We start from the raw sequence: 21,257 nt of genomic DNA, 5'->3' as shown, positions 1-21,257 counted from the left end.
ACCATTCCCTACTTCACCAAGTTGCATGGGATCATTAATGATCTGCTTTTATATATACTATTTATTCCTCCACAGATGTTGGTGTAGATGACAAGTTTTTTTCCTCTGACTTTGGACTAATGGCCTTTAAGTAGGTTTTTAAGTTTCTTATATGTTTTTCAAATCCTTTACAACAAATAGTACCTTTTGATTTTCTAAATCTGTAGGGCTCAGAATTGGCCAAACTAAACTGAATAAATAGGTATTGGTTCTTATGGATTTATTTATTTATTCTGAGAAACTGCTTCAGTTCATCAATAAATTTAGATGTTACATTATTTTGAGTTAAATTGGCTATCACTGACTTTCAAAGATATATTCCTGACAGTAATGTAGATGCATATTTTTTTCAGGTCTCATTGTCTTCTAAATACTACTTTCTAATTGCCTGTGCTCTCTTATTTTTTCCCTGACCTTGTTAACAAGAAGAAACCTCAAAGTGATTTTTAATACCAAATCCTTTCTCTTTTCTTACCATTGTCTCATTTTTTTTTCTGAAAGCTTGGCCTACTCATTCTTGCCCAATCCTTAACATGATTATATTTATTTTGTTTACCATTAATATTTCTGCATCTTAAGTTACAAGCTTACTACTGCTATCGCTTCTTTAGATCACTACTACTAGTCTTCACTTTGTTCTTAAAATCCCCAAATTGCTTTATTTCCTTCATTACCATCAACGACTATTTCTAAATCAACTATATTCTGTTCATTTGGGGCATCTTTACCCAGTCAATTTGCATTAGCTTCTTTTCCTTCTCCAAGTTTTCCCTGTATTTTTCTTTCATGAAGCCCTAAAGGGCTAAAATGATAAGGAAAAAAGTGATATATGTGGATGATGAGTTTATCAGCATCTCATCTTGCTGAATCTGGATCTTCCTTGCTTCCCTCAAAAACATTTTTTTTACATGTTAATGTTAAATGCTTAATTTTATGTCATTCTGTTTTATTTATTTATTGCATTTATTTTCTTGTCATCTTAAAGTGTAAACCCTAACCATTCATCATGCAGTATCAGGGTATAGCCTCTCCTAAATGTCTTTTTATCAATGATTTTAAGGATTGTTTTCACTTGTATTTATAAATTCTCTTATCTTAAAAGTACTGTAAGAAATTTGGGTTTCTTGCTTCCATTTGGCTGTTAAATTTTTTAAACACTTAAATACTTTAATATTTGTCCTTTAATAATTAATTATTAAAAGGAATGTGACTTCTGAAAAACCTTTTTCATTTTTAGAAAGATGTTTGTTGTCGTTTACAAGATCATGTGAAACAAGTGGAAAGATCACAGGAAGAAAACAAGATGGAAAAAACAGAAATAATCAATAGATTAACCAAGAATCTGGAAGAGAGTCAAAAACAGTGTGCTTCTTTGCTGGAAACAGGTACACCACTTTGTTCTGCTTCAGATAAAATAAAAGTGTAGATAGTAGATACACCCACATTTGAAACAGATTTATTATATGAAAATATGTATTTACCAAGTGATTATTTAAAAATATTTTGTAATTTTAAGATTTTTCTAGCATTTCATTGGTCTATAATTTTATAAAATTCCTTACTTAGAAAAGACTTTCAAAAAGACAAGCATTATATAAAAGTGAGACTCTAATTCTATAAATATTTAGATTAACAAATTCATAGATCTTAGAGATCTTAAGAGTTCATCTAATTCATCTTACTGATTTTACAGTTTTGAAAGCAGGCCCAGAGAGATTTAGTGATAAAGTAACTTGTCTAAGTCAGATAGTTGGCAGAGGTAGAACCCTTTTGCCTGACTTTTTCTAGTGCTTTAAGATTTTGTCATACCACAACATATCCTTTATATATTTGATTGTTTATTTTTATTTATTTAATATTTTCCCCTGGTGACATTTAAAACATTTAATTTGTTTTTAAAATTTTTGAATTCTAGGTTCTCTTCCTTATCCCCCACCCACAATTAAGAAACCACTTGTGATGTTATGCAAAACATTTCCGTAAAAGTCAGGTTGTAGGGGAAAAAAATAGATCTCCCAACCTAATGAAAATAAAAATGCTCAAGAAAAATTAAATTTAAAAAAAAGAGAGAGGGAAGTATTCAGATACAATCAGTTTCTTCTTGGAGTATGGATAGGATTTTTCATCATAAATCCTTCAGAGTGTAGTAATAAGTGATTATACTCTTGAGAAGAGCAAAGGTGTCATTCACAGCTGATCATCTCAGAACATTGCTGTTACTTTGTATATGGTATATTTCGCTTTGTCCATGGAGGACTTTCCCATTTTTTTTTTTTTTTTTGAGAGCATCCGGCTCATCATTTCCCATAGAATAATAATATATCATCATAAACACACACCACAGTTTATTGAGCCATTCCCCATTTGATGAGCATTCCCTCAATTTCCAGTTTTTTTTCTCTGAGAAGAGAGTTGGTACATATAGATGGTTTCCCTTTTTCTTTTCCTCTTAAATCTCTTTCGGTATAGTGGTATTGTTAGGTCAGAGGATATGTATGAATTTATAGCTCGGCACAGATCATATCTTTTAATCATTTATCAATTGGGGCATGGCTCTTATTTTTTATAAATTTCATTTGGTTCTCTCTATGATCATAACATATTTATATATTATTAATGGGATGGAGATAGAAAAGTGAATAGATGTGTATCTAATAAAAGGAGAAAGGAGAATAAGCAAGAGATACTTTTTGTGTTATGGGCTAAAGGTTTTGTTGTGTTTTTGTTTTTGTTTTTTAGATATTTTTCCCCTTAGTCTTTATGAAATATAAAAATATTGAATATGTTGTTATTATTTTGATCATGTTATTATTCTTGTATCTACCATCCTTCCACTCCTCTAGCTAGTAATAATAGGTCTATTCTACCATGGTTCATTTGGCCTCTTCCATGTAATAGATTTTTCCCAGTAATGTACAAAGACATAATAAAGCCTGGAACTGTTTAATTTTCATGATATGTTAAATTTCATGTCAAGTTCTCAAGACCTTGAAAAAGATTACATCCCTCATTTTACAGATGAGGAAATGAACTACAAACAGCAAGTTCAGAGATGACATGATTTATTCAATGTTACATAATAGTAGCAGAGAAGAGAATAGAATCTGCCTCTTGATTTCTAATGTCCTTTCAAACTCATTATGATATTGTCCTGTCAGACCTGACTCAAGCCAGTTCCCTGATAGTTTAGGTTTCATATTGGAAAAAAAAAGACTAATTTGTCATTTAACTTATTAAGAAGGCTATTCAACAAAGGGACACCACTTGGTTCAGGTAAACAGTGATCTCTCTCATTTCTATACAGAATTGCAGCAGCCCTCCCTGTAATGACCGTGTATTTAAAATCAGCCAGAGTCAGGAATTCAGGTTAAGGGAAAAATCTTCAATCTTTATTGAAGTGAAGAGGTGAATAAGGATTGCGATAGCAATATGGGCAGCTGCGACAGGAAGCCAGCTAACAGAGGGAGAATCTGAGCTGAAGGGGCCATTGCAATGGCATTGCGCGCAGTCTCTCCTTCCCCTTCCTCTTCCACTCCCCTGCCTCTACCCACCAAAATCGTCATTTCCTATACAACACATCAGGACTTGCACAAAGAGTGGGTGGGGGCCATTCTTTCTCCAAGCTTATATATTAATAAAGTATGGTCCAATTACTACTTAGCCTCATGTGCTTGCGACCTCAGTGCATCAACTTGAGCCTCAGCCCATTACACCTCTCTACTTTATAAAAATATAAATGATCAGCAGGGTAGTATGTGATGAATCAGGCAACTATGGGATATCTGCCAAGTTAGAAAAGCCCCAAGACTTCTTTTATACGCTTAGGTGATCTTGAAACCTTATTATTCCCCTGAGCCAATTAAATCTTCAGGATAATTTCATTACATTTTCAGGAGAAACTTAGCCTAGCCTGCATGGGACAGGGTCTTAGGAAAAGCTAATTCAGTTTCTTTGACACAGAAGACTATGATGGGAATACCACATGTTCCCTATTACACCTATCTTCCCAAGTCCCATTGTGTTCATTATAGTACATGGATGAAAATCTGTGGTGATATAGGTATGATCCTTTTGTTATGATATTGAATTGGAAGTTCATTTGTTAGGTGATTTGTTGGTGACTGGTATCTTTACGTTTAAGGAATTTTAAGTGTCATCTTGTTTTTATTCTTATAGGATCAGTACAAGAGGTGAATCAATTAAGGTTCCAGCTTCAGCAAGCCCAGAGTGCACACACTCTGAGTGACAACATGAACAGGACTTTACAAGTGAGTAATGCCATTTGAGAAAAATAGGTAACCCAATATTAAGGTTCTTCCCCTAGAAGATGGGCTTGTGGGAGCCCAAGAAAAATGGAATTATGGTGGTAGTTCTTATGTCAGAATTATTTAGGTCTATAATTTGGCTAGGGGACTTGTAGGTATATGTGTATTGGGGTTGGGTGAGAGAAATAAAAGTGGTATAATCTTTTCGTATCTGGGTTTTCATAACAATGGTATGAATGGAATTAATTTAACCATTTATTAAACTCCTAATATGTGTAAGGAAATACAGGTACCAAAAAAAACAAAAAGAAAGCCAGTCTCCACCACTCCCCCAAAACACATACACAAGGAATTTACATTCATCTTATATTCAACATTGGCCTTGGGATCTGAGAACAGCTCCTGGAATCAGTAGACTTGACTTCTCTCTTTGGCCTTGCTGAGAAATTGGCTCCAATTCTCCCTATGCCATAAATACCATCACTTACCCTCTCAGTAACCTTCATACACCAAACTACTTAATAATTGGGATCCTTCCACTGGACTATAAAGTAATTAACATCATTCTCCATAGTTTGTACTATAAAATCTCTGTCAGGTAGGGGACTGTATAGAAGTCTTTTCAGAGATTCCTTTGTCTTCAGAACTTTTCCCTGTGAAAGCATTCCTTCACCCTAAGTATATTAATGAGCTATCAACTCGGTTATCTTTTCTGATAAGATTAAATTTAAGTCTAGATGGTATGGGAGAATTATTCCTATTTGATTTTTTTAGCACTAGTTGCTAATCACACAAAAAGATATTGTGATGAATGATTCATGTAATTCAAGTGTATCTGGTTGGCTGGCTTAATGTTATCATGCCCAGGAAAGCTGCCCTTTGTGATCACATTGGTTGTAGCTGCCAGTAGATGTTGTCATTGTTGCTAACAGTAGCAGTCTTTACTGGTTTTGAAATCAGACTGGTTGGAGCTGAATACCTCTCTTCAGGCTTGTTTTTATATGGATAGTTTTGCCAGCAGTATAGGACCACTAGTAGTAGCAAAGACCATACATAGTCCATGAGGGAAGTCTATATATTGATTACATGCAAAGTATGTAATATACTTCCTCTTTACTCGGTCATATTATTGACTCATTTAGGGTATTAGCAAGAAAAAGACATACAGACTAGATGTCCATACATTAGTTATTTGTGTCTCATATGCACAAAAAAAATTTTCTTATTTTTGTACTCTAGGAAGAATTAGCAGAATTGAAAGAGGAAATTTCTCTCTATGAATCTGCTGCAAAACTGGGAATATTTCCAGATGATCCAAATGAAGAAATGAATGTAGATCTTGCTGAATCTTATGTGAATTTGGGTATTAAAAAAGTCAACTGGAAAAAATCAAAATTTCACAGGTATTGAGAAAAATACTTCATTTTAGTCTTATGCTTCATTCTAGTCTTAAAGAAAACAAAAAAAAAATTAAAGTTTTTTTTAACACTTCATAATTAATTGATGAATTAGGTATTTAAGTATCTAGTTTCTACACCAGAACAATGTTTTGTTATTTTTTTCAGTGAAAAATATATGAAGGTCTAAAATCAGAGTTAACAAACTATTTGTATTATCCTGTTTATATTTTTAACATCAGATGTAGCTTGTCCTTTTGGCAAATTGATGTCATGCAATGAAATTGAAAGGTTAGATGGTTATGTTTTCAATATTTTATAAGAAAATCTTAAAACTTGCTTTTTCATATTATTTTAAATAAATATAAGTTAGTATTATTATTATTACAACTTCTTTTCAGATTAGGAGTTGAAAGAAGGTCCCTTAAATCTACTCAGTTTATATTAGGGAGGAGGGGAAGACCTGATAACTTTTTCTAAGGAAAAAGGGACTTTTTGATCTAGAGACTTCTCTAACCATATCTTTTATTACCAGATCTGGTAATAAGTTCATATCACTTATTTGAGCATTTATTTACTGGGAAAGGCATGAAATTAGAAGCCTTTTAAGGTATTTATGCTTTATTTTTTTTTCCCCACAATATAGAGAGCTGAGTATATATGAGATGCTCAACAGATATTGAACAATGTAGGATCAAAATTTTAGGTCATTATCATATGTTCTGTGGTTTAAAAAATATATTCTCCATCATTATTGAGATTTTTTTTTTTTACAGTCTAATCCCTGTGTGTTATATTGCTTTCCCTAGACATGCAGATAAATAAATGGGTTACAATTTATAAAAGCCAAGTATATGTTCCTAACCCTTGGCATGTCATTTAATTTTTCATTCTTCTGGGCACCTCAGATTTAGGGAAGGTATAGACTTGCAGGGGCAGAGATTTTTTTTTCCAACCAATATTCCTTATATCAGTGAAATCACATGTTGCTCTGGTCCTTAGTACATATTCAGTTTATCATGATACAGAGTACTGAATTTGTATTCAATAGGATCTAGATTCAAATTATTTTTCTGCCACTAATTTGCATGATTGGGGGCAAGTTACTTTTAATTTCTCTGAGATTGGAATAATTTGAGTTCCTTTTCTGTTCTATTTCTATAATTCTACGATCTTAAGAACATAATATGTGTAAGGCATTTTGATGTACAAAATATGTGGAAGCACATTGACAGGTGCTTCAGGGAGGGAAGACTTTTCATGATGGAAATGGAATTTCATCTAAGCCTAAAAAAAAAAGGGAAGTGCATTATGGGCATGAGAAATTACTTACTAGTGAGGATACATTGGGCTGGAGGAGAGAATGTCAAGTCTGAGTCGTGTTTGAATAGAGTACATGAAGAGGGAGTGACCTGAAATTAGGCTAGAAACATAAGTTGGAAATGGATTATCGAAGGTTAGCCTCTGATAAGTCAGACTGAGAAATTTCAACTTTATTCTAGAGGAGAAAAAGACCTCTGAAGATTTTTGAACTAAAAATTATCTTTATTAGACCTATTTCTTAGATCATTTTGGCAAGTGGGAGTTGGGAGGATTGTGGATTTGGAGAAGGGAAAGACTATAGAAGTATAGAAGTCTGTTAAGTTAGGCTATAGGTAGTTCACAGAAGAGATCATTAAAGATTTGATCTAGGATTTTGTTGTTGAAAGTGGAGAAAGCTTAAGTACAAAAGATGCTTAATGAATCAGAATCTCCAAGATTAAGTAGTAGTGAAGAGAGAAGAATTAAGAATGTCTCCAAGATTGCAAACTTTGGTGACTGGGAACATAGTAGTACTAACTCAACAGAAATAGGGAAGTTTGGAGGAGGAAAGGATTGACTATTCCTAAAGGAGAAGATATAGAGAGAATAAGTCTTCAGGGTCAGTACTTTGAGTGACATTTCATTCTTAGTTGAGCAGAGGATGAATGATACTCTGAGCAGAGGAAACTGGGTAATTGAACAGGAAGAAAACTAAACGAGAGCTGTGTCATAGAGGCCCAAGAAGAATCATGGGAGCACAGGCAGAGACAGAAGGAATCTTTGAGGTCATCTAACTCAACTCCTTCATGTTACAGAGGAGAAATCTGAGACCCAGAGGTATAAAATTATTTCCCCAAGGTGACACAATTGGCGGAGCCAAGATCTAATACCTATTTCTTTTTTTTTTTTTTAAATATTTTATTTTTCCAAATACATGCAAAGATAATTTTCATCATTTACCTTTGCAAAATCTTGTGTTCCAAATTTTTCTCTCTCTCTTCTCTCCTTCCTCCTCCCCAAGATAGAAAGCAATCCATATAGGATAAACATGCACAATTCTTTTTAACATATTTCCATAGTCATCATGCTGCACAAGAAAAATCAGATCAAAAGGGAAAAAAAAATACAAGCAAAACCAATTTCTTTGAATCCAGTTCAGCACATTTTCCACTGTAACAAGGTGGTTAACAGCTTCAGAAGTTGTAAAAAGATCAAAGTGAATTTAAAGTCATTAATTAAATTCAGCAGTTGGGATCATTAGTGACCTTTGAAAAAGGATTTTCATTAGAGTCCAGGGATTTGAAAGCCAAATAAGTGGTGGTCAGTGAAGTCAGAGAGGAGATAGCATATAGAAATTTTCAGAGTGTTCAACAGTGAAAGAAGGAGTTAAGGCCAGCTTTTCCTCTACAAAAGAAGCACAGAAGAATATTGGTGAAAGGAGGGATAGGGTTCAAAGGTACAGAATTAGGAGATAAGAGTGTTTTGTGTGAGCAACAAGTAGGCCTATGTTGCTGATCAGGTATGTGAAGTGGAAATGAAAGTGTAAGTAAGTCTGGAAAGGTAGGTAGGAAGGAACCAAATTGTGAAAAACACTATTAGAATTTTATAAACCATTTATTTGTACATTTTCTTTGCAAATTAATGTAATTGTGGAATCTATTAAAGTGTATTTCTCTCCCATCTCTTTTTATTTCTCCTTTAACAAATTTTTACTTGTGAACAGTGAATAGATCTAAAGTAAAGTAAAGTAAAGTGCTCTAGTTATTCTTTAGTTCATTATAGTTAATTTTGTGAACAAGTCAAATTTTAGGCATCAATGTTCATGTTAGTGAACTAAAGTGGAAAAATTTGAGACTATATCAGATATTTATCTTGTACTGGATATGAGTAGTCACTGAATCCAAATATTAGTTTAAAAATAATAAAGGAATAGGGATGCAGCTAGATGGCAGGAGAACAGATAGAGCATTGGCCCTGGAGTCGGGAAGGACCTAAGTTCAAATCCAGCTTTAGAGCTTTAGACATTTAACAACTATCTGTGTAAACCCAGGCAAGTCACTTACTACCAATTGCTTTGTCAAAAAAAAAAAAAAAAGTATTGATAAGAATTTAAATGAATTATATGAATAAGAAAGAAAATTTTATTTGGTCTTATTCAAAAATATGTTTTTGTTCTGTCTTGCAAGGTTGTTATCTCTTTATCATGAAATGGATAGCATTCTTCATTATCAGTCCATGCATTCATGGTTGGTCAGTTCATTGATCTCTGAATTCTGTAATCTTTTAGAATTGTTTATCTTCATAATGTTATAAGTAAAGGCTTGTTAATTGAAAAAGAATTTAAAAAAAATTTATAAATGAAAAAGAGTATTTTCCAGTTAGAAAAGGGGAGGATCAATTTCATGTTCCTAAAACTGGTGCTAATTATGATGTGTGATATCAGTAGTCTTTCTACAGTTATGAGAATTTTTATTCTTTCTTGACCTCTGAACTGTTGTATATCAGTAACCTTAACATAAGTGACTTAAAAGTCTTCACTGTCAACCATCACTTCCCTTAAGCCAATTGCTTGGTAAATTTTAAGAATTTAGCTATAATTTTTTTTTTTAAACCTTAATGGAATTTGAGTAACTAAATCTGCATGCGGTTTGCAGACAGCTTCCTCCCTCTTTTATTATAGTTGGCTGCTAAGCTCAAATAATAAACATTTAACAAGTGGAATGCCTTTTCCCTTTGGTCCTCTCAGCATGCTTCATAAATGACTAGAGTTTATTTGGATTCAGGGGGACCTCTTTCACATGGTGGCTCAGTTTAAACTTTATGTAAGGCTTGGTCACCATGTCTGGCTTTCCTCATTTTAGGAAAGAAAAGAAAATTACTTTCGCGTGCATTTTCTCTAATCTTAATTTGGTTTACTTTAGAAAGTTGCAGGTTGTGCTATTTCAGTGGTCAACATTAATTTTTTTTTTAAATTAGGTATATATACAGAATTTGTTAACTGAACAAAATGGTGTTTCTAATTAAAAACAATGATTTTTTCCAAAATTTCTGAGTAAAAAGGAACTAGCTAGCCAGTTTCACTTCTTAAACATTCTCCACAAATGGTCACTAAAGCCTTAAACCTGAAGGACATATTTTAGTAATTTTTCATTCCTTTGGCAATTTACTCTATAACTTATTAGCTTTCATTATTAAGAATTAATACTTACTGCAGTGCTATTTACCCAGTAGGTGCTTAATAAATGTATGTTAGATTAAATCAAGAAAGTTTGCTTTATAATCCAGATTAAATTTATCTCTTAGAAATTTTCATCCTTTTCAGAACAGGTTCAACTCTTGTGTGCCACCTCTGAGTCTTCTCTAGATTAAATATACTCAGTTGCTTCAGACCAATCTTCAAATAGCATGATTTTTAATTTCTTCTTCCTGATGTCCCTCTTCTGTATAGGCTCCACCTAATTAATGTTTTCTAAAATACAATACCTAGAACAGCACAGAATATTTTGATAAGTGATCTAATCAGGGCAGAGTACAGAATATTGCTCAAATTTAGAACACTGAATAGTAATTCTTTTATAAATGTCATTTAAAAAGGTGATTTGAGTGTATAAAATGATAAGTATTCTAACTTATTATAAAAATTACTTTTTATAACAAAAATATTTTTTAATATCACATTTTTATACATATAGCCATTTGGAATTATCTGGAATTTGAGTATAGTAAAAAGTCTTTTATTTCTAGCTCTATTAATTTTAGAATTGTAATTATTCAGGTAGGGATGTGACTGAAGTTTACTTATGCTTTATATATAAAGAAAAAAATTGCTAAACAAGCAACTCAAAAATGTCTACTTTAAAGTTTACAAATTAATCATGAAAATAACATATTTATAAATATAATTTTTGCAATAGAAACTCATTCAGTAGGAATAGTTAAAAACTAGTCTATTTTTAGCTATTTTTTTAGCTGTATACATAAAGCATGTGACGGTAACTTAGAGAACAACTAATTAAATCTATTCATTTTACACCTAAGAAAATAGAGTGCAGTTTGGCAAAAAATTATTTCTGACATAAGCTCAATTAGTTGAAATCAGTGAGATTTTACTTCTATATTTCTCTAAAAGCTTACCTTTATAATATCATGGTTAAGCCAACTGTCCTGATATATTAATATTTATTTTGGCAAAATTTTGGAAATAATTGCACTATAATTTCAGAATTAGTTGGGTAAATAATAGCCAATTAGATTTATATTCTGCTTCCAAATTAACCTTCCTTCCCTTTTCTCCTTCCTTTATTTTCTTGCTTTCCCTTTACTCCTTCCTCTCTTCCCTGACATGGAAGACCGTTGGGTAGCTATTCTATTTTGTAGACATCTTTCATGAGACTTAAGGTTCCTGTAATCTTAATAGTCCTTAAAGAAGATTATAACTGAGAGCAAGAGGGGCCAACAAGGAAATGTATCCAAATGAACTTCTAAGATACTAAAATACAAAATATTATCCCAAACTGAGGAAACCAATGTTCCAAGTTATCGTAGTAAAAGATAAGGGAAAAACCCAGACTTGGAGCAAAACCAGTAAACCTATATTAACAATGAAAATGATTAAAGAAATGGCTTCCATTCCTGTATACACATAGACTACTTACAAGTATGTTGATCCTGAGGTTTTTATAGTTTTTCATCTGTGTTGCTCTTTCTCACTTTGTCAGACTACTATACTTCCCTCACCCTGAGACTTGGACTCCATTGAATTATATGAATCATTACAGTAATTGAATAAGATGAATGGTGTTTGCTTTTCTTCCCTTTATGTAAACATCTTTGAAAATTAGATGATTTGTAAAATCACTTAAAATTCACCCCAAAAAAGCAAGATATTAAAATTTAATATGAATTATTTACAATGAAGACAATAGGGTTAGTTCATTTTTAAGTATTTAGGGAAGCTGGAGGAAAAGCTATTTTCCAGCTTGGAAGAATACTATCTTAAAGTGGGTTAATTGCTGAGAACATTCATATAAATATATATTCACATAAATATATAATTACATATAAAGTTAAAGCTGTTGTTAAATGTTAACATAGGGATGTAATAAATCATTACATGGAGCTAAGGTAGGTGTTGTAGCTCCTCCTTTTAGATGGACTTAAAGAATAGTCTCATTTACTGTATCTAAAGGGTTAAAAATTATTTTTCCAACAGTACTATGCAGAAACTAGACCCAAATGAAGAGCCTTCCAAAGATGAAATCATCTTGAGACTGAAATCTGAATTGCAACGTTTACTGACCAGCAACACAGTCAAGCGCCGCCTGGTTTCTCAGTTACAAAATGATCTCAAAGATTGTCGTAGAAAACTAGAAGATCTCAGTCAGCTGAAAAAATCTCAAGAAAAATGCGAACTTGAGGTTTGTTTAGTAAAAACCATCTCTCTTATACATAATTTTAAAAATAAGTTTTTGTTCATTTTGCATATGAAATCCACATTCTAAATAACTTAGCTCTTTTGTGTAACTTTTAGAAAAATAAAACACAGATTGATATATTGTAAAGCATTTTCCCCCTAAGTTGATGGTCATGAATTCTGTTGATAATGAAAAGGAATGACAATATTATCATACAAAGGAATATCTTCTGTTTCTCTTTAGCCACCAATATCACGTTACAAATAAGTAGTTTTACCTGTTCAAGAAGATGTTTCATAGAACCTTGATAGTCTTCTGATATAAACTTCCACAAGGAAAATTCTAAAGTGAATTGTCTCTAAAAACAAGAAATACAGACTTTAAATAACTCAACCTCTTAGGGATAGATAATGGGGGAAAAAACTGTAAATTAATTACCAAAGGGAAGATAGGAAGGGGGCCTTTTTTTTGTATCCTAGCACTTTGAATATAGTACCAAGCACATAGTAGGCAATAAATGTTTGTGGACTGACTCAGGAATAAATCAGATGAATCTTCTCCCAGCATAATTTTTATTTTTCTATTTTGTGCTTATGAGCCTTTTTTTAAGAGGTGGGGAGGGTTTAAAACATTCTACTTTTGTCATAAGAGTAGCTGAGTGGTCCAATGGATAGAAACCTGAGCCTGGAGTCAAAATTTGGCCTCAGACACCTACTGACTGTTATCCAGGGCAAAGTCACTTAAACCTTGTTTGCGTTGGTTTCCTCATTTGTAAAAAAGGAGCTAGAAAGGCAAATAATAAACCATTCCAGAATCTTTGTCAAGAAAACCCCAAATGTGGTCACAAAGCCTTGACATGACGGAAATAACTAAAGAACACCACTACCACTTATTTTACAACCAGGATATATTTATGGGCTAAGAACTTTTCAACTCTTTTATTAAATCTTTTTAAGACTTCTCTTTTTAGACTTATCCTGAATTAATAAAGGGATCACATTCAACAGATGCCTCTTTTTCAAACTTAATCTACAATGAATCCTTAAATATTAAGATACCTCAGTAACTTAAAAAAATTATCTCAATTTTGAGCATGATTTTAAGATTACAAGAATTACGAATGTTTCTCTTTGCTATGGTGAAAAAAATACCAGTTAAAATTTTTCTGAAAAGTCCAAAATTTTTTTTAAAAAACAGAAGAACAACTAAACTATCCAAATCAATTCTCAAAATCTTGCAATTCTAGTGTTACTTTAAATCAACAAATACTCTTTATTTTTTTTTATTTTTTTTTATTTAAATTTTATTTTATTTAATAATAACTTTGTATTAACAAATACTCTTTAAACAATGACATTTAAAAGGCTCCATATTAAGTACTAAAGATACAAAGATGAAAAATGGGGAATCCTCCCCTCAAGGAGATTATGATTCAATTTTGGAGGGAGATAAATATACAAGTAAAACAAGTAGAATGTGCTAAGGTAAAAAAGAGATTATTTTCAAAGAAAGGAATCAGGAAAGCTTTTTGAAATCAATAATAGCTAATATCAAAGCATAATTTTGCCATTTTAAATTATAGAATGTTTTTCACACATTATTGATCACAAAGAATTTTGCAAAGAATGTACATATCATTGCTTAAAAGGAGATGAAACAGAGCACCATTATTCTGATATAACAGGTCATGTTCTTTGTTTTAAAGAATTCTCAAAATTTTAGTCAGAAGAGATATTTGTTCAGCAGGAATCAAAAAGGCTAGTTTTAAATGTAATATTGAATAACATTTTTGTGAAATGAATGATTATATTATAAGAAGAGAATGATTATATATATTAGTGATTTCCCACCTTGACATTTAAGATTGTCAGTTATCTGGTTCTTATCTTTCCAATCTTACTTTACTTCATTTCACACACTTTTCAATAAGCTGATATATTAATTTTTTTTATACCTGCTATTATATTTCCCACTTTTGTGCCTTATGTGTCTATAGTGCATTCCTCCATTACTGTCACTTTTTAGAGTCTCTTAACTTACAGTGGAACCCTAGATACATGGGGTTTTACCTGATTTACTTTTTCCTCCTTGAAATTTTTATTTTATACATATTTTAATATTTTTCCTATTGAATATATGCTATATCCTCCACACCTATAAGTGTGGTACTCCTTTAGAGTAGGGGCTTTTATTTTTTGGCTTTCTCTCTCTGTCTCTCTCTCTATATATGTTCTGAGCACTTAACATATATAGTTGAAGATAGCAGGTGATTAATAAATATTTGAATTGAAATTTTTCTTGACTATGATGTTAATGGTATCCTTGAAATCTTGTGTTTCTCTAGTTTCACCTGTTGAGAAAGTTCTCAGCAGTGTCATAATAGCATTTCAAACTATAAAAAGACCTTCATGATCATTTTGTTTAGTTCACTTTTCAGATGAAGAAACAGAGGCTCCAGATAGTTAAAAGGCTTGCTGGTAGTCCTTATGTGGTTGAATTTCTTCCTCTGTGGGTTAAGGCATATTTTAAGAGTTAAAGCTTGTTGTTGCCAAATCTGTACTGTTACATTCCATTGTTGAACAAAGAGCTTAGAAATTCAGTAAGATTTTTGGGACAACACTGTAGTATTATCCCACTTAGTATCCCATTTAGGTAAAGCAAACTTATCCCAAAGAGGATGTTACTTGCTCAGAGTCTTATAATGCATGATGGGGCTTAAATTAAGACACAAGTCTTGCAGGTCCCAAACCTGCTATTCCTTCAATTAGATCATACTTTCTTTCAATTCGTATACATATTAGCACTCATTAACTTATGCCTACTCGGTAGTGACATAGATGTCCGGTCAGGTTATAATAAACAGAACAACATTTATCAAAGTGTGTCTATTCACCATTATGACATTTCTGCCATTTGCTATTATAGGTTTAATATTTGAGCTGTGAAATATTCTTGGGCCTTTAGCTAGAATTTTAAGGAGTTACCACAAGGGGGTGCTCTTCATTACTGACACACTGAATGCTTCAGGAAAAAAATGGAATATAGAATAAAGGATAATACAATGACTAAAAGAAAAATACTCTATTCAGTCATGTGGTTATTTTTATTTCTAAAAATGAGTAAGAGCAGGGGCTTAATCCAGAAATTCTGAACATTTTTTGTGTGTATCATGGATCCTTTTGGGTAATCTGGTGAAACCTTTACACCACTTCCAATGTTTTAAAATGTATAAAATAAAATATATAGGATCACAAAGGAAATTAATTATATTGGAATCTAGTAATCAAGATATTTTTAAAAACAAAGTTTATAGACCCTAACTTTTTATCCAATGGAAGCTACCATTTATATAGTGCCTACTATGTGCTACTAAACTTTAAAAAATATTATTTCAATTTATCCTCACAGGCAGGTTTAGTTTTCCCAGGGTTACCCTAGTAAATAGCTGAGACTGATTTGAACTCAGGTCTTCTTGAATCTAGACCCAGTGTTCTGTCTGTTGGTATAGAAATTATAGCTGTTGGCAGCTAGAAATCAGAAAACCTGAATTCTCTAGGCTCTTATAATCTTGGGGGGAAGTTCTTTAATATCTGTAAACCTCAATTTCCTTTTCTGTAAAATGTTCATAATAATAATTGTATTAATGCCCTACTTCATAGAGGTGTAATGAACCTTAAGAGTTTGTGTAAAGATTTATAGTTTAAAATTATATATACATCCATATGCATATGTTTATAGAGATTTTCTGTAGGGGGTGGTGTGTGTTTCAAACATTTTTATTTTAGTGGATGTAACTATGAATGTAACTCTCTTTAGACATGCCTCTTTGAACAGTTTTAATCACATGTTGAGAAAAAAACCAAAAATAAAAGGTTACTTTGTGACCAACTTTCTTAGTAGTAAACCCTCTCCTCATTTGAATTGATTTTTCAGATAAAGGGAGGGCTGTGAGAAGCAAGTGGAGCTCACAAGCTTAATACTGGGAAGGGGGGTAAGGGAGTAAGAAGGGAGAAAAGCATAAACCGGGGTTAACAAGATGGCAAGTAATACAGAATTGGTCATTTTAACCATAAATGTGAACGGGGTAAACTCCTCTATAAAGAGAAAGCGGTTAGCAGAATGGATTAAAAGCCAGAATCCTACAATATGTTGTATACAGGAAATACACCTGAAGCAGGGTGATACATGCAGGTTAAAGGTAAAAGGTTGGAGCAAAACCTACTATGCTTCAGGTGAAGCCAAAAAATCAGGGGTAGCCATCCTGATCTCAGATCAAGCTAAAGCAAAAATTGATCTAATCAAAAGAGATAAGGAAGGGCACTATATCTTGCTAAAGGGTAGAATGAATAATGAAGAAGTATCTATGTTAAACATATATGCACCAAGTAGTGTAGCATCTAAATTCTTAAAAGAGAAATTAAGAGAGCTGCAAGAAGAAATAGACAGTAAAACTATAATAGTGGGAGATCTCAACCTTGCACTCTCAGAATTAGATAAATCAAACCACAAAATAAATAAGAAAGAAGTCAAAGAGATAAATAGAATACTAGAAAAATTAGATATAATAGATCTCTGGAGAAAATGTAATGGGGACAGAAAGGAGTACACCTTCTTTTCAGCAGTTCATGGAACTTATACAAAAATTGACCATATATTAGGACATAAAAACCTCAAACTCAAATGCAGTAAGGCAGAAATAGTGAATGCATCCTTTTCAGACCATGATGCATTGAAAATTACATTCAATAAAAAGCCACAGGAAAGTAGACCAAAACATAATTGGAAACTAAATAATCTCATACTAAAGAATGATTGGGTGAAACAGCAAATTATAGACATAATTAATAACTTCATCCAAGAAAATGATAATAATGAGACATCATACCAAAATGTATGGGATGCAGCCAAAGTGGTAATAAGGGGAAATCTCATATCTCTAGAGGCCTATTTGTATAAAATAGAGAAAGAGAAGGTCAATGAATTGGGCTTGCAACTAAAAATGCTAGAAAAGGAACAAATTAAAAACCCCCAATCAAACACTAAACTTGAAATTCAAAAAATAAAAGGAGAGATCAATAAAATTGAAAGTAAAAAAACTATTGAATTAATTAATAAAACTAAGAGTTGGTTCTATGAAAAAACCAACAAAATAGACAAACCCTTAGTAAATCTGATTAAAAAAAGGAAAGAGGAATTGATTTTTCAGATGAACAACAACTAACTGACTCATACTCAGTTATTCCAGCTTGATAGTGCATGTATTGCATATGTTACATTAGAGTAGGATATTAGTAGAGGACATAAAGAAAAATATTAATAAAGAAAAAATATTAATAAGATGTATAAACTTTCAGTCTGTTTTCTATCTAAATGTTTATTCTTCAATTTGCTTATTCTGACATCAATTTGATATTTGAATTTTAGCTTATTATTATTCCTTCTTAATTGAAATTAATGCTTGGAACTTTTATATTCTTATGTCCCAGTGCTACTGAAACTTTAGCTTATTTTCCTCACTTGAGAAGCAAAATTAGTTTTGTCTGTGTGATTACATTATCAGTTATTACTTACTAGAAATAAGCATCATAGCATAAGTGTCAATCCTTTTGTCTTATTTCATACAGCCTCTTAAATTCATAACCAAGATGATGTTGATTATAAGAGACTAAGTTTCAGTCTTCCGTTTTCTTCAGTTGGACGATGTATAAGGTTTCTCATATTTGTCCTTTGTTTCCATTCCCTCCAGCAACCCCCTTCACCTATAGATATCAGCACTGCATTAAAGATTGTTTAATGAGACATAGGGACTATTTACAAACTCTTTTTAGTTTCTTTTAGGAAACACTGTCAGTTTCCTGGATCTTAGAGCATCTTTTGTTACCCTTTCTTAGTGTAGGTGCTGCCAAAGTAAGCATACAGAAACAGAGCAATCAAAGAGGAAGTACCTTCAGTTTCACCAACTGGTGAAAGTGATTGAACTCCAAGGTTTACCTTCTCCATTAGGAATAAGATTAAGACTCTTACCTTACCTTTGTTTTTTTACTTATGAATTCAGAGAGAGAAAGGGATGAAATAGAGAAGGAAAACAGGGAGAGGGGTGGACTGGAACAGGATGACAAGGTGGGAAAGGGGGTTGATCATGCTTCACAGATCTAACATCATGTTATGATGGTCTGTTTTTAGACTAAAACAAACAATGTGGAAAAATCACCTAATCGACTACGATCTGAGTCTTCTGTTTGTGATAAAGTAGTCAAAGAAGATGTTCTACGACTTAAAAATGAAATTCTTACTTTACAACAGCAAAATAAGGTGATTTTGATCTTTTGATATGTCTTTAAAAGTTTCAGATAAGAAAGAACTGAATTTAATGATAACATTTAGGATTATAAGAGAGGGATTATGAACTGTAGTTATCTTCCCTTACTATCTGACTGAGGAACTAATTTATAAATTTATATGGACATAATTAAATTTAATTCCAACTTCCCATCTCTTTAGTGGATTAGCCAAAATGTTCTGATTAAATACTTCAACATAAATCTAAATTAAATGCAAGTTTTTGAAGTGCTACTATTAACAGGATTATCTGTGTGCCTCAGAAATAGTTTGTCTTGCAAACCTCAATTCAAATCAGCAAACGTATTAAATAGCTACTGAATATAGAATAATTATTTTGCTAGGTCTTAAATGATAACAGAGTTTGGAGAAAACATTTCCCTGCCCTCATAGAGCTTATATTGAGAAATAATAGCATGTATATAGATAACCATAGTACATCTTAACAAGGTGTACAGAGAGATAATTCATTATTTGGATGGCGTTTTATTAAGGATAAGTGAAGGGTAAAGAATACAGAAATGGGAACAAAATGGAATATGGAGTTAAATGCCTTTTACCAAAGTGCTTTTTCTTTTGCATCCAGGAACTTAAAGCAACTGAAGAAAAATTGAAAAATACAAACCGGGATTTATGTAGTCAAATGAGACAAATGGTACAAGATTTTGACCATGATAAACAAGAAACAGTGGATAGGTAAATGTACTTTAGGGACCTGAGAGCTGTTTTCCATTTCAGACTATTTTGGTTAAAAGATTGAATGGATAGGCCTTATATTCATCTTCGCAATCTTTATGTGCAAATGACCATGGCAGTAAAAGAATGCATTCCATTTTTTAAATTAATGTTACCCCTTCCTTCTTAGATCCCAGCGAGTAAAACTCTTCACTAAAGCCCCATGCTCCTCTCTCTTCTGTATTTGTGGGAAATATAAGACTGTGGTGGTTGTTAATATCACACAAAAGATGTGTTACTGACATTTCCAGTTGGAATTTCCCATACATTTTCCTTTAGAAACAATTTGATTATTTCAATAATCCCCCTACATTTGTATAATGTTACAATTAGGTGGCAGAAATAGGACTGAAATATAGGTCTTCTGATTTCTAATCTATTCCTTTTTTATTGCTTGTAATTTTAATGAAAGAAAAATAGATCATCCCTTAGTTGTAATTAGCTTATGTTAGAGGGTAAAGGTGGCAAAAAGAAAATAACAATATTTAAAAAAAAAAAATCTAGGAATTTACATTTCATTGCTAGGTGTGAAAGAACTTTTCAACAACACCATGAGGCTATGAAGAACCAAATTCGGGAGAGCCTTTTAGCAAAGCATGCTCTAGAAAAACAACAACTTTTTGAAGTTTACGAATCAAATCGTTTGCAACTTAGGTAAGGAAAACAAAAAATTGCTTATTAATCTATACACCAAAGCTGTCTAGGTAATTAACAAATGAAGATAAAAAGAAATATCACAATTGATTTTTTATGAATGAAACATTTTCTATTTTGTCTATTTGTATATTAAGAACTGACTTAGATAAGGTGAATAAAGAGATGGCAGCCGTACAAGAATGTTACCTGGCAGTTTGCAAAGAAAAAGATAACCTGGAGGCCACCATAAGGAAATCTATTGAGAAAGAGCAGCAGACTAAGGAAGAGATGGTATGGTACAAATTAATGCTGTGTTTTGATCATAGTTCTCATTACAAAAATTCAAGAGTACTTTTATTCAAAACTTTAATATTCCTACTTTCCCATGAGAAAGGGAAAGTATATGTAGAGCTCATTTGTTGCCTGCTGAACTTTAATTATCTGTATTTCAACAGGATATTGAAAGTAAAACATTAAATTCATTAAACCATCAATAGAAAATTGGGTCTGCCTATTAAATAGAATTATCCTTTTATACAAGTTTTTTTTTTTTTTTGGGGGGGGGTGGGGTGGGGGGGGGTTTGGTAGGGAGAAAAAGTCTCAAAAATACTTCAGTAGTGGTTCTCAGATTTTTCTGACCATGGGTATTTCAGATCAAAAGACTTTATGGACTATTACTTTGATCCATTCAGTAGACCATCTAGAACTCCTACCTACTTTTTCTTGCCATTGCATAAAAACCATTTTTAGAGGCTTTTGAAATATTCTACCCTCTGACCCTGATTTTTTTTTTCTACTTAAGTGAGAGGGGAGAAAGTAGGTATAAACCCAGGCTCTTATCAGTAGATATGATAAGAATTATGAACAGAAATTTTTGGGGAAAAAGGAAGCAATAGTAAAGTATTCATCTCTTTCAGAAAGCCTTTTTACAATCTGTTCTCCTATTCTCTTCCTTTCCACTCCTGACTTGAATTATCCTGGCCTAGAGCTTTTATTATATCAGCTTTTTTATCCAAACTGTTAGTAGAAGTGCAATAACTCTCCTATTAACATTGTTCTTGAGTTGTTCTTGGTTAGTTTCAAGTAGTAAATTCATCCAGTGAAATGACATCCCCTTTTCTCCTCTTTAC

At 32.3% G+C, this 21,257-nt stretch overlaps 1 protein-coding gene across 2 annotated transcripts in view; it reads left to right on the top strand.

The window, feature by feature from the left end:
- Positions 1 to 21,257, top strand: part of CEP152 (centrosomal protein 152) — a 91,710-nt gene that overhangs the window by 38,774 nt on the left and 31,679 nt on the right. For both annotated transcript variants that reach the window (XM_051980605.1, XM_051980606.1), the window contains exons 10-17: positions 1,277 to 1,424; positions 4,216 to 4,307; positions 5,544 to 5,707; positions 12,216 to 12,420; positions 18,601 to 18,729; positions 19,343 to 19,452; positions 20,017 to 20,145; positions 20,283 to 20,418. In XM_051980605.1, coding sequence (XP_051836565.1) covers positions 1,277 to 1,424; positions 4,216 to 4,307; positions 5,544 to 5,707; positions 12,216 to 12,420; positions 18,601 to 18,729; positions 19,343 to 19,452; positions 20,017 to 20,145; positions 20,283 to 20,418 — 1,113 coding nt within the window. The remainder of the gene's footprint in view (positions 1 to 1,276; positions 1,425 to 4,215; positions 4,308 to 5,543; positions 5,708 to 12,215; positions 12,421 to 18,600; positions 18,730 to 19,342; positions 19,453 to 20,016; positions 20,146 to 20,282; positions 20,419 to 21,257) is intronic.

This window comes from Antechinus flavipes, chromosome 2, assembly GCF_016432865.1.
Source record: "Antechinus flavipes isolate AdamAnt ecotype Samford, QLD, Australia chromosome 2, AdamAnt_v2, whole genome shotgun sequence".
Lineage (NCBI taxonomy): Eukaryota > Metazoa > Chordata > Mammalia > Dasyuromorphia > Dasyuridae > Antechinus > Antechinus flavipes.
Note: the sequence above shows the minus strand (reverse complement) of the source record. Positions and strands in the feature narration are given on the sequence as shown.